The 14,423-nt window shown below is 37.9% G+C and overlaps 1 protein-coding gene across 1 annotated transcript in view; it reads left to right on the forward strand.

Moving 5' to 3' along the window:
- The window catches only part of LOC306851882 (transmembrane protein 184A-like), a 17,326-nt gene continuing 2,903 nt past the window's right edge, over window positions 1–14,423 (forward strand). Inside the window, exons 1-8 of the mRNA XM_079388369.1 lie at window positions 1–396; window positions 1,156–1,395; window positions 6,540–6,705; window positions 7,984–8,074; window positions 8,862–8,937; window positions 9,966–10,057; window positions 10,169–10,338; window positions 10,410–10,607. Coding sequence (XP_079244495.1) covers window positions 1,156–1,395; window positions 6,540–6,705; window positions 7,984–8,074; window positions 8,862–8,937; window positions 9,966–10,057; window positions 10,169–10,338; window positions 10,410–10,607 — 1,033 coding nt within the window. The 5' untranslated portion in view covers window positions 1–396. The remainder of the gene's footprint in view (window positions 397–1,155; window positions 1,396–6,539; window positions 6,706–7,983; window positions 8,075–8,861; window positions 8,938–9,965; window positions 10,058–10,168; window positions 10,339–10,409; window positions 10,608–14,423) is intronic.

Genomic DNA, 14,423 nt, shown 5'->3' on the forward strand with positions numbered 1-14,423 from the left:
AAGGTCTGAAGTCGCAAGGTCACATGACCTGGGTGTGCTGTTGTTTTACGAAGTATACACCTGCCCTAATTTGAGACAGAACGACGAGCTTGTTGGTCTGGGACTGGGAAAAGCCTTTAGGAAAAGAATCGTGTACAGTTGTCTTTGCTTCAGGATTTTTATAACGATCAATTAGATTCTGGGCTGTTTCCACCGAGCTGACTGACGTCCATCAGATCCGTCAATAGTTAAACGAGGAAGTGCGCTCGACTCATCGGCCGTGTACACCTGTGGCTACAAGTCGTATAGCGATCTTATTTTAATCACTCATGTATGCAACGTATTTATTGTTTTAGTTCCAGTGCGATGTTCAGAGTAAAGTAATTCGAGTTTGACAGGTGTTGACTCTGTATCAGGGTAAGTGTTTCATAAAATAAGTGTAAACGGCATATTTTACTGAAAAATACTGCACTAGCATATGCTATAAATCATGTTTCTGACGCTGTTTACAAAAAATCAACCATAGTTTCCAGTAAAATATAATAATAAGCATAATAAATTGACATGAGATCTCCTTCAAACAACATAAAGGCTGTAGACTGTACTTACAAAGGAAACACCGTTTTATTGTAATAAAAATAAATTATGAACCCATGGTAATTTTGTTAAATATAAGCTATATACATAATATAAGTCTTTGTTCTGTTCATTAAAACAGAAATAGTACAATTGATAGATAAACATTGGTAATTTTCTTTTATTTTCTTTTTTAATACGAATCATTCATTGCATTAAATTGATTAAAAGTGACACTAAAGACATGTAATATTACAAAATATTTATATTTCATATAAATGCGGTTCTTTTGAAACCTGAAGTGAAAATGTATCACAGTTTACACACTATATATATATATATATATATATATATATATATATATAAGCAGCAGCTGTTTTCATCATTAATAATATTTTTTTTATGTTTCTTGAGCACCATATCAGCGTAGTAGAATGATTTCTGAAGGATCATTAATTCTATTGGATTTGAAAGATAGTGTATAAACAAAGGTGTAAATGAAAGATGTAGTAAATATTTAGGCTATGACTAATATGATATAATTTGGTTTTAATTCGATTTTGAAAAATGTTCTATTTTATTTATTTATTTTTCCTACAGATGAATGAGTCCGGGTCTACTACGACAAATTTCAGCACTCTGTCAGCGGATTCACATAAAAACATGGATAATTCAGTCCCTTTGTCGTCATTCTCAATGCTGTCAAACATGTCTAGCATGATCAGATCAAGTAATGGGACTGAAGTATTGGTGGACGACCAGCTCTTCCTCAACACCCCCACGGCTCAAGTCTTGTCAGGAATTTTCGTTTGGTCTGCGCTCATCCTCACCTGTCATCAGGTAGGCTCATTTAAAGGAACTAAATGTCACTAATGTGTTAGGGGACAACTAATTCATAGTAATCCTTTCACAGCCAGGCACTCACACATCCAGCACAATTTCTAGACCACAGAGCTTCTTATTTAGCAAAAGAAAAGCTTCACTGCTGCTTTTAAAACAGTATGGAGTATAGCAAGTATAGGTCATGAGGTGAGAAACAAATCTCAACATTAAATGGACTGGTATTGTGGCCTGGGGAAAGCTAGAAGCTCTAATAGTTGAGGTTCATTCAGAGCACAGGCAAATAACCTAGGCATAGAAAACCAGAGCTGAACCATACTGTCTCCTCCCTCATATCTGACCACAGGCTCATTATCAACTGCAGATCTTGATAATACTATGTCATTTTAGAAAGTTAATCTATGCCACATAATCATTAAAGACTCACTGCAATAATAACTAACTCCGCTCCCTGCCTCCACTGGTTATCGATCATCAGAGATCAATAAATACCTGCATGTTTGTTCTGGACCGTCATCCATGTTTTCTTTGCTCCAAATGATTCATTTAGAGTGCTGTTTCCGTCCTTGACCAATCAAAGTTAGCTACAGAGCAGAGTGGTACCTGTAAGAGTGCTGTGTAAACGCACAATATGGCTTTAGTGTACTCTGGTGATCTAATGAGAGGATATGTAACCAATAATAGATGTGCCATCTGCAATGTGCACCACGGGAACGCTTTTTAATGAAATGATTCTCTCTGTGACTAAGCTTGTTTCTTTTTTTTTTTTTCTTTGTGTGTATTGTCAAAAAAATAAATAGTTAAAAATTGTAATATTTTGAAATATTACAATTTAAACATCTGTTTCGATGATATATAATTATCTATTTTCATATAGTTATCAATGATGCTGCTTAATGTTTTTTTTTTTTTTTTGTGGAAAATAATACTGTGCTGATTTGCTTTAACACTATAAATATCTTTACTGTGACTTTTACTTTTACACTTTTGAACTTTTATTCCAGTAAATATAGAGATTTTTTATTTATTTATTGTAAATTGGCGAGGTTCAAATTTCAAAACTGCTTAAAAAGCATCCAAATTGGGTACCATGAAGTTGATTGAGCAGAAAAATTTAAAGAAATTAACATGTTTTGATTTTACTTTTTGCTCATATTCCCATTCATGTTTAATATTCTTCTTTTTTTTAATATTCATAGTTTTTATGACTTTACTATTATTCTAAAATATGGAAATAGTGTGTCCAAACTGTTGACTAGTAGTTTATGCTCACAGGTTTGAAGCAGAAAGTACAGCGTGAGCAATATTTTTGAGCCCTGCCTTTATTTATAGAGGAAGTTCTTTTGTGCTTGATGAAAGACCATCAGCCACTAACCTTCACACCCGCTGTATCAATAAAAGAGAGAGATAAGGGCAGCTTCTTAGACACCAGACTGTTCAATAAGTCTTCTTGCAAAGGTTTGGCCATTTCTTTTATAGATATAAACATGCTGAGCAGTTCTAATTTGCTGGGGTATTTCCCTGTCCTTTATATTTTGCCATTCATTACAGCTAAAAGCACACATCATACGAGAATATCCATTTCTGTGGCATATGAATGAGTTCACCGTGTTGCCTACAGCAAGATGAAACCGGCTGGTGGTGGATGAGTTTTTGTGTAAAAGTAATCGTCAGTTGAAGTGTATGAATACACCCATCTTGTGTGTCGAATTACCAATTATATTTGCCCACATCATTCGGTTTCAGAAAAGGACGAAATCTAATTTCCCTGCTCTTGCTGGTATATTTTGAATCCCTTTTCATTGCAACCTATATGACCCATGAAGAAATTTAATATAGAATATGTTTCTCAAGTATCTGTTGAATAATTGAACTACTGGGATCGTACTGATGGAGAGCAGAGGTCAGGAAAGGTATTTCTTCAGCTCTGAATTGCAGCGCCCGCAGTGTGCCCCGGAGGACTATGATTTGATTGCCTCCAAAGCGTCTTGAGTGCCATACAAAAGCCAATACCTCTGAGAATATGACCGTTTTGAAGCGGCCAAACAATGTCGGGATGCTGTATGGAGCCTGGAAATGAGTCCCTGTGTAGTGGTTTTCCTCTTCAAGTCATAAACAGTCTGGTTTTTGTCCCTCAGCCTAGCAGCAGAACGACTCATCTACCGCCACCTCATCTGCGGCTTTGCAAACAGCCACCTGCAGAGGGTTGCGCGAGGCAACATATGTAAATCCTGAGGAGATAAAAGGAGCCCTCAGGATTGTTTTAGTATTTCACTGCTTTTCTCGGTTTCGCTACAAAAGATTCCCCCCGGCGGAGCTTTTCTCGCACGCTGCATACTAAAGGCAGACATTGAGATTGCGTTCCTAAAACACCCTGTTCTGAAGTTACTGATTTGCCTGCAAAACTTTCCCATCAGTGCCAGGGAGATCAAAGGAGTCTTTGAAGACCAGGTATTTAGAACATAAGCACCTTCTGAGCCAAACCTTCTTAAGTGAATTGTTATATATTGCAATGACAAGGCACCAACAGCGCTCTTGTGTCGGGCTTTTCTCAGCTCTTTAATTTTTATAAGCTTTACGGTCTTAAAGTTGGTGCTACACCTTGTGATTCACCGGCCCTTGTTTTCTGGCATCTCGCAGATCCACTGGCAGTTCCTCTCTGCTTTAGACAGGTTGTAATTAGCTTTGACTGCATCTCTGCGACAGCCAGCAGTCAATTGTCAGTGCCATTATTGTGAGCATGGCTCTCTCTCACAGTCAGCTCTGCATTATGGAGTCTGGGAGACTATGGACTTATTTCCCCTGCAGGCTAGGTGAAATGGAGGACATCAGTTCAGGTTTGAGAGCCCACAAATACATCAAGCCTCCACCTGTGGAATGAAGGACTCAAATAATCTGATTTCAAATGATTGAGTGTCCAAGAGTTTAAAGAACCCAGCGAATATTGAGCCCCCTCAGTAATATTGTGAAGTTTAAAGGAACTGTAAGGACATGCACATGCCTCACAAACTCCATAAACTCCATTATAAAACCTGTAGTGCCAAACTTTAAAAATATAGAGCCAGTATATGCACATGTGAATTGTGAAAACACATTGGTTGCATTTGAAAAGCTTAAATTTGGGCTAATAAACTCTATTACTTGGTGGTACACTCTCAGAAAATAATGCACAAAAATTGTACCTTTATATATTTAAATTAAAAGTTCAGTCAGGTGTTTCGTTCAGACCCATTGCCACAGGTGTATAAAATCAAGCACCTAGCCATGCAGTCAGTTTGTGAAATTTCATCCCTTCTAGATATTCCACAATCAGTTGTAAGTGGTATTATTGGAATATCAGCACAAAAACTGAGAGCTTCATGGAGTGGGTTTCTTTGGCCAAGCAGCTGTATGCAAGCCTTGCATTACCAAGTACAATATCAAGAGTTTGATGGAGTGATGCAAGGCCGGTTTCACACTGCCACCGTTGCGAAGTGCATTTTTATTTATTTTTTTTGGCATGCATGTCAACAAATGAGTGCATTCACACCAGGAGAAGGAGCAGGAGTGCGAATGTTGCGTGAGCAGCACTGATGCGATGGTTTCAGCGCCTAGTCTATTTTTGCTGTGCTGTTCGCGCACAATTAAAGTGACAGCACACTTTTGATGGACAAAATAAATATGGTTTCACGCAAAAAAGGCACAGAATAAGCATGTCTAGTGTGTTTTAACAAGAATTTGAGTATGTCAGAGAAGAAAATTAATTATCCAAAATATGTATAGAAGATTTACCCATTTATTTGTTTTTAAATGTTCAGTTGGGGTGAAAGTATGGTGTATTTTTATATATATATATATATAATTTTTTTTTTTTTTTACGCATTATAAACAGCACGTTGTATATTGAAGTATGACTGAAACGATATGATCAGAGGTGTTTTTGTTGTGTACCATTTACATGTGAATCCCATGCAAAAGTAAGTTTATAAATGACCAACTTCTAGAAACAAATTTATAGTTGTCTTTGTAAAGAATAATGTAGCATTGGTGCCGCTATGTAGATATGTTGACGTGAAGCTGATGCAAAGCGCAAGCTTGTGGCGTGAAACCAGCATAAAGCACGCTGCCACTGGACTCTGGGGGAGTGGAAACCTGTTCTGTGGAGTGATGAATCTGTATGGCAGTCTGATGGGTGAGTCTGGGTTTGACCAATGCCAGGAGAATTGAGTTACCTGCTTGAATGCATTGTGCCAACTGTATGGGGCCACTTACATTTACACTTATGCATTTAGCAGACGCTTTTATCCAAAGCGATTTACATTGCATTCAAGTTACAGTTTTTACATTTTATCAGCTCTTGCTTTCCCTGGGAATCGAACCCATGACCTTGGCGTTGCTAGCGCCATGCTCTACTATTTGAGCTACAGGAAGGCCGCTTAGTTCCAGTGAAGGGAAATCAATGCTTCAACAAACCAAGACATTTTGGACAATGCGTTGCTTCCAATTGTGGGAACAATTTGAGGAAGGCCCTTTTCTTTTCCAGTATGACTGCGCCCCAGTGCACAAAGCAAGGTCCAAAAAGACATGGTTAGATGAGTTTGGTGTGGAAAAACTTGACTGGCCCTCACAGAGTCCTGACCTCAACTATACCAAACATCGGGGATGAACTGGAAATGAGATTACGAGCTAGGCCTTCGTGCCCAACATCACAGCCTGACCTCACAAATGCTGTGGATAAATGGGCAAAAATTTGCACATAAACACTCCAAAATCGCATTAGATGGTGGTATTGAGCCTGCATTTATTGTCTTAACAGCTAGCGATGTTAAAAGCTCTTTAAAGTATATAGCTGTTAATATCCTGTCAGCGTCAGTTTGGTCCATAAACTGTTATAGACTTCTACAGTTACCTGTTTACTGTTATTCAACATCACTGGTACTACTGCATACATGCCTAAGTTTCTGTTTGTCCACCTCACTTTTCCTCATTATTAGTGTCTGATAACAAACAATTGATACTTGTTCTTGCCATCTTTTGATCTGTTCTGCAGTGTATTGCCCCACTGTACACACATTTGCATTTTACTGTTTTTAATGCTATGTATGCCTGACTTAATTTTATTTTGTAGTCAAGCTTCTTGCTTAACGAAATCTTTGTCTTTATAGATATACCTGCACCTAAGGTCGTACACGGTGCCAAACGAGCAGCGCTACATCATCCGCATCCTTTTCATCGTCCCCATCTATGCTTTCGACTCCTGGCTCAGCCTGCTGTTCATCAGTAATGACCAGTATTATGTGTATTTCGACTCTGTTCGTGACTGTTATGAAGGTACAGTAAATCTGAGCTCCACTCTGCCCTTACATGCTCTCCTACCCTCCTGGGCATGATATTATTCACTCCAAATATCACACTGGTGGAATGACGTATGCCGTTGTTTGAAAGTTTGGCCTGCAGTGAGGGAGGAGAGCCTGCTTTACAGACGTGGGGTGGCAGGTTTCATAGAGGGGAAACAGATACATGCTCATTGTAACTGAACAAACCAGTTTGTCGTGTTGCAGCCAGAAAGCAGGACGGCCAAATGTCTCTGTTGTCATTCTTTCAGGCCTATCCCACTACTCTTAGACAATGACGATTTGAGAAACAGTTTTTCCTGTGTTATTTTAGTTACATGGAAAAATCCCAGTGTGGAAATTTGTTTTTTCATGGAATCCATCTTTGTACTGTATGGAAGCATAATTTTATATAAATGAGTCTATTATGACGTTTAGAGTGATTGTGTTTAGTCTGTAATACACTACCATTTAAAAGTTTGGGGTTGGCAAGATTTTTGGATGTTTTTGAAAGAAATCACTTATGCTCACCAAGGCTGCCTTTATTTGATAAAAAAAATTACAGTAAATACAGTAATGTTGTGAAATATTATCACAGTTTATCTGCTTTCTATTTAAATTTATTTTAAATATATTTTTAAATTTACTGCATCATTACTCGTCTTCGCTGTCACATGATCCTTCAGAAATCATTCTAATATGCTGATTTGCTGCTCAAGAAACATTCCTTATCACTGTTAAAAACAGTTTTGCTGCATAATATTTTGTGAAAACCATTATAATTTTTCAGTATTCTTTGATATAGAAACTTTAAAAGAATAGCATTTATTTTACGTAAAAATAATTATAATAGTCTTTATTTTAACTTTAGATCAATTTAATACATCCTTACAGAATAAAAACCTTAATTTCCTTCAATATAATATAGGTAATGTAATATAATTCTGATTTCAAAGTTGTTAAGTCTTAGTGATAGAGACCATCAGTAAAATCTTACAAGTTGTACACATTGAGAGGCAATGAGATCTAACCATCTAATCTGTCTTTAAATAGACCTCTCAGGTTAAGATGGATTTCCTAGACACAAACAACTCTTCAGCCTCAACCCGTTTTTTTTACACAAAGTGACAGGATATTTATTTATTTGTTTGTTTATTGGACATGTCAAACATGTTCTGTTTGCTTATTTAAAACTCTCACTGCAAATTATTTATGTTAGGCTCTCAGGTATGATTTACTTATGTTGGCTGTTTTTTTTCTGTCTTTTTCATTCTAGCATTTGTGATATACAACTTTCTGAGTCTGTCTTTTGAGTACCTTGGAGGAGAAAGTGCCATCATGTCAGAAATAAGAGGAAAGCCTATTCAGTGAGTGTCTTCACATTTTACTTTTATTTTATTTTTAAATAACTGCTAGTGAGCAGCATTTTAAGGTATAAGTGTGGTTCCTATGTAAAGGCTGAACCCAAATTGTAGACATTTTAATAATGCTGCCAATTTAACAATGTGATATTTATGCTGCCAGTCTGTAGCTCATTTTGGCAAAGTTCAAAGGCAGCTTAACATATTTCCAGCAGAGAATGAAGTCCTACAAAATGCATAGTGAAGAGCTTTGAGAAAAAGTAAATACAGCATAACGCTGACAAAATGTTCATTAACATACAGAAGACACAATTAAACTCATGAAGCTCCTCTGGAAGTGTGATGGCTGTCACCTTGATTTTAAATGTAGTTGTCATCACTCACATGACCACCATGACTCAGTGTGTCGGAGCATGTCTGCAAACCACTATATTAAAGGGATACTCCACCCCAAAATGAAAATTTTGACATTAATCACTTACCCCCATGTCGTTCCAAACCTGTAAAAGCTTTGTTTGTCCTCGGAACACAATTTAAGATATTTTGGATGAAAACCGGGAGGCTTGTGACGGTCCCATTGACTGTCAAGGTCCATAAAAGTATAAAAAACATCGTCAAAATAGTTGAACCACTGATGGCAGATTTTAATTTTGGGGTGGAGTATCCCTTTAAGGCTCTGACAACATTTTCTATTTTTAAGATTTTCTGTCTGGCTATTTTTTAAGAGATCATTTCATCTACCTTCAAGAATAGCATCTCCTTTCAAATGTTCCTTTTCATTTGCCTTTAACAGGTCTAGTTGCCTGTATGGGACGTGCTGTTTGGTAGGAATGAGTTACTCCATTGGCTTCCTGAGATTCTGCAAGCAGGTTTGTTCCCGTTTTTCTTTCAAATCAGAATGACTTTTCCTTCAGAGCAACATTTTTCATAAGATTTCTTTTTTAACTTTTTAAAAATCCTAAAAGTGTGTCCAAAAGTGTGAGACCAAATTTAAAATCTGAGATGTACAATCTGAAAATCAGCCCAATATTTTAGGATTTTATTATATCTTATATCCAATTATCTTATATCTGATTTGAGTGCAAATGGCTATGTGTAAATTACATTAACATGTTAATAAGAGGGTCTGAATTTCTCTGACTTTGTTCCCTCAACCTTTTATCTACCCTTGCTACCTGAATTGTCATGAAGTGGCAGCTGTTTTCTGTGTACCATTGTCCTTCCTTAGGAGCTCCAGTGGTTAAAGCAGGACTAAAAACAGTAGGAAGCAGGTGCAAGTCACTCGATAATAAACGCAAAAAATAGCTATTGCTGCCAGCCTGATGCTGTCTGCGTGGCAGCTGAGGAACCCGCTTGCACTTTGAGAATAATACTGATGGAAATTGGATTTGAGAGGCCCGTCCCCAAAAAGACTGAAAATACTTTTTTTAATCGCAAGTAGAATTTCAAAACACACAAATCTGTTTGACCAGACACCTACATGTAGGATTTTTCAAAGCATCACCTTGCGATATACCAGACTGTAGCGGAGACAGAGCGTGCTTTGATTATTTTGCGACAGCTTTTCTCACAGGCAGCTTCGATTTAAAACTTGAATTCCACGTTGATGTTTTGAGCAGTCGATTCTGACTTGCATGTAGCGAGATTGGGGAAAATTCTCCTTTGTGTCATTCTCAATGAGTGGATTTGTCAGTCATGTCAAACTTTGTGTTGATTATGTAAGAAATAAGCACTTTCTGTCAAAAATAAGCATGCCACATTACCATGCCTTTGAAAAGGATGAGGACTGGAAGTTCTCGATCACTCAAACTATATTACAGGCCCTTGTTGGCTAAATGGAACCGGCGTAAAAACTAAACCATCACCATTACTCATCTGCTTCTGTTACATCATCTAGGCCACACTTCAGTTCTGTGTCGTGAAGCCCATCATGGCTGTCATCACCATCCTTCTGCAGGCTTTTGGCAAATATCACGATGGAGATTTTAAGTGAGCCACCCTGTGATTCATTCCATTTCATCTCATATCAGCATTCCATAATAACATCTAATTTTTTAAATGAACTGTGTTTTACTCCTTGTCATGTGTCTTTTCATATAGTGTAACGGGAGGTTACCTTTACATCACCATCATCTACAACATCTCTGTTAGCTTGGCTCTCTATGCCCTCTTCCTCTTCTACTTCGCCACCAGTGACCTTCTGAGACCTTTTGAGCCTGTGCTCAAATTCCTCACCATCAAATCCGTCATCTTCCTCTCCTTCTGGCAAGGTTGGTTACACTTTGTTATATGTTCAGTATTCAGTATTCAAATTAAATTTTTGGGTTTGTCTTTTTCTTAGGTATGGTATTGGCCATTCTGGAGCGATGTGGTGTGATTCCAGAAGCTCTGGTCATCGATGGTAATGAAGTGGGGGCTGGTACAGTGGCAGCTGGTTGGCAGAACTTCATCATCTGTATCGAAATGTTCTTCGCCTCCATTGCCCTCCGCTACGCCTTCACCTCCAGTGTGTACCGCGAGAAGAAAAGTGAAGCACCAGGTTAGATGATCATAAATCTGACACTTTGGAAAAACAAAACAAAACTTTTTAACTTGTTCTATAGAGGAAAGTTTAGAGGATCTTAGAAATATGCCACAGCAAGCTTTTATGAGGCAACTGGAAGTTTTCTTCCTCAGGAGGGTTATGACTCACAGTTCAGAGGACTGCTGGAAGGCGCCACTCATAGACACAGATCATCAAAATAACTCCTGTGTACTGAGGAATGATGCCATTTCATTTGAAAAATTAGGAAACAAAATCTTCAGTAGGTGTTTTCTTGCCACAAAACTTTCTTTTGGGAATTTCAGTTGCAACATAATGAGGTCAAATTGATGACAATTTCAAGGAATAGTTCATTTAAAAATGACAATTCGCCCTTATGTTGTTTGTTTGCTGAAGGGGCGTCATGATATCAGATTTTCACTACACAATTATTGTGGCTTAAAGAATTCATGATATCACAATATCTGTAGAAATTTTGGTGGAAAAAAAATAATGCTATCAGTCAAATTCCTGATTTTCTTTCTTTTTTCCACTTAAAATCACTCAAAATCACACTCAACAGCGCTTGTAACCTCCTCTGACATGATTTTGTGTGGCAGTAATAGCTACACACTGTATTGTTATTAATCACTCCTTTTTGGACATTTTAATGTTAAGTGGCAACCAGTGACCAATAACACCACCTACTGCGTTGAAGTGTCAGCCAGATAAACTGCCGGTTACTGCCACTGGAATATTTATGATATTAATGTATGTGTAACATTAACATGAAATCAATATTTAATTTTATTAAATATCACCGTTATCATCAACTGCTGTATATTACAACACCCCTACTTCACAGAACATAAAAGGAGAAATTTCAATAAAAGTAGTCCATATGCCTAGTGCTTTATATTCTAATTCTTCCTTGTTGCTTTGCGCAACAAAACGACTACGACTAAGTTGTTATTTGATAAAAATTCTCCAAATGATGGTTAGGACTTAAATGACGTCTCATGTAAAAACCCTTCTTTAATGAAGTCAATGCAGGTTTAGAACAAACACGAGCCATTGCCTGTTTACAGCTTGTCACTTCATGCGTATCTCTGACCGGATAGCTATCCCATCATGAAAAGACATTGTGTAAATGCCCTCCGAAATGGTTTTGAGACAGATTTAAATCCGATAACTCAAACCACTTCAGGAAGTTATCCAAGACGCATTCCAGTCAAAATGAGACAAGTGTAAATGCATAAGAGCATGTTATAGGCTATATGACGTTATAGTCAGATATGACAGCTGTGATGCAGCCCACATCCTCACAGATGAGTAGCTAAGTATCTCTTCAGCAAGCCAATGGGCAAACTGCCGCAAATGAAACTAAAATAACTAAATAAAATAAGGCGTATATCTGTTGCTTTCTTTGACATGAACTTAAATTTGCTCATAGTGCAGGAATTGAAGATGGGATTTAAATCTGTTTTGCAGAGACACATTTATGTGGCCAAGTGTAACTGAAACCCTTTTAACAAATCAGATATCCCAGGTGTAAACAGGCCCTATGACAGAATTCTTATGTTTTGATGAACTATTCCTTTAACAATACAGATTAAAACATTTAATGCTGCATATCATACACTTTTACATAATCCTTTTAATAGCAGTATGCGCTGTGCAGAAAGCAGTATGCTTGTAGTATATGATTCTGATCATATCCTCAGGGCAACAAAAGCCTCTCCACGCTTAACGGATTAGTCATATTCTGCCGGTTGTGCTTTTCAAGGTGGTGAAGAATAGTTCTGTTTCAATTTCCACCAATTTAAGCTGTAATGTCAGTTCAGCTGTCGAATGTTAAAAGCTGCATTAGATTTGGGTTCTGACTTCAAGAGGCCTCCATGAAATATAACTCGACTGTCAGTCAGATATGCATGTTTCAAGCCTTCTGTCAGTTCAGTGTTAATATTCAAAGCATGAAGTCTTCTTCTTTCACAGCAAGCGAATTGAAGCACACTGCTTAACATTTGTTGGCATGGATATGTGAGAGAACCTACAAATGTGTTAAGAGCCCTTCACCTTACTGACATATGAAGGCATGGTGGTATTTTCCATAGATTAACACAGAGCTCAAAGGGTGAAGTCACTGCTGGTTTCATAACCTTTCACTGGTGAAGAAAGGTCATGACTGTCATGAAGCCTGAGCAACCTTCTAGGATTGCCTTTTCTCCCAAGCGCACCAGCTGTGAAGAAGTTCAGGACAGTTTGCTGACAGTTCAGGACAGTTTTCACCCTCCACCCATGAGGGCAGGTCCCAAAACGTACATCCGTTCACACACAGTACAGTTCTCAGGCCGCCAGCTGGAGACCTACAAGCACAGTTCAAGTATTTCTCGAAACGGAGGTCAGAAACTTGCACCCCTCGTGTGGCAGCCTGTCATCACCTTTGTCCAAGCTCTCATCCATCAGCCACAAGGCAAGATGCAGTTAGCTGGAACTCATCATTTTGCAGTGTATCAGGCTGTACACTGTAACCTCATTTAATGCATCCACAGCTGAGACAAATCTGGGAGCTGTGGGATTGTGAATTTCTTTCCAGGCCTCTCTAGCCTGTAGAAGATAAATGAAGCAGAAGAGTGATTTGGCTACCACATCAGTCGAGCAGAGCACCGCATTGCTAGTGTTTTCATCCTGGTTTCTATTTTGCGAACAGCTGGGTTGGACCTTGGCGGTGCCCGTGGTGATGTGCTCACAAGAGTAAGGATAATGGCAAGATTGCATTGCATTGTGTTGAAATGTCACCGCCTGTTAACAGATTGTGTAATCCAGACAAACAAAATAGCTCAGAAATGTGAAATATGACTGTTATGCTTTGTCACTCTGGGCATGTTGTTTATTGTTCATCAAGGTTCTCTCAAAGTCTGTTTGTCTGCATTAGGTACATTAAGTGTTTCTGTTAAGTACTTCAGTTATTTATTGGTGGGATGGATCAGACTAGACTAGGTCTGTGTATGGTGGATTTTTTTTTTAAATCCCATTTCAAATTATACTTTGTCCCATTCCCACCCACACCTTTCATATTTTGGCTGCTCCCATCCACAAAAGCTCATAGGTAGAGGTCTGTGCAGATTTTCAGTCCCTTTCATATAAGTTTATTTCACTCTCCCACAAAAAAGAAAACTGTCTCACTCCCGCCTGCAAAAGCTTGCAGGTAGAGACCTGCGTAGATTTTATTTTAGCCCCTCTCCCATAAGATTCTGTCTCGTTCTGATGCCATAAGGTATTTTTCCAATTTCTTATCACACACAACAATGAAAATATCCAATAACTATTTATTTTTATTGTTGAATAGATGAAAAAACACAAGATTATGTACCTTAAAAATACATTTGACTAAAGCCCTATGGGCTGGGATGGGACTAATTTTCTAAATTATATTTTGAGTTACAGATCTTATCACCTGACGTGTGATTCTATATCGATTCAGTCGGAACTAACATCTCTGTTTACTACAGAAGTGGGAAGGGTCTGTTTTGTACATCTGAGACTGGGCGTGCTCTGTATGCGCACATTGTGTATAGTGTAAACTGTTATACTGTAATGTCAGCGTCAAGTAAGATTACTCGCCTTCATTTCTGCACTCAAGTACATAATGTTTTAATTATAAATGTATGCATTTATGAAAATTTAAACAGTTTTTTACTACAAATAAAACCAAAAAAAGTTAAATTGTTATAATTAAACTAAGGTAACCACAAATTAACCTGGTTTTGCTATACGAACCATAGCTTAACCATAGTATGTCTAGTAAAACTGTGGTTATGGTGATCAATCTGA

This window comes from Barbus barbus (genome assembly GCF_936440315.1).
Source record: "Barbus barbus genome assembly, chromosome: 3".
Classification (NCBI taxonomy): Eukaryota; Metazoa; Chordata; class Actinopteri; order Cypriniformes; family Cyprinidae; genus Barbus; species Barbus barbus.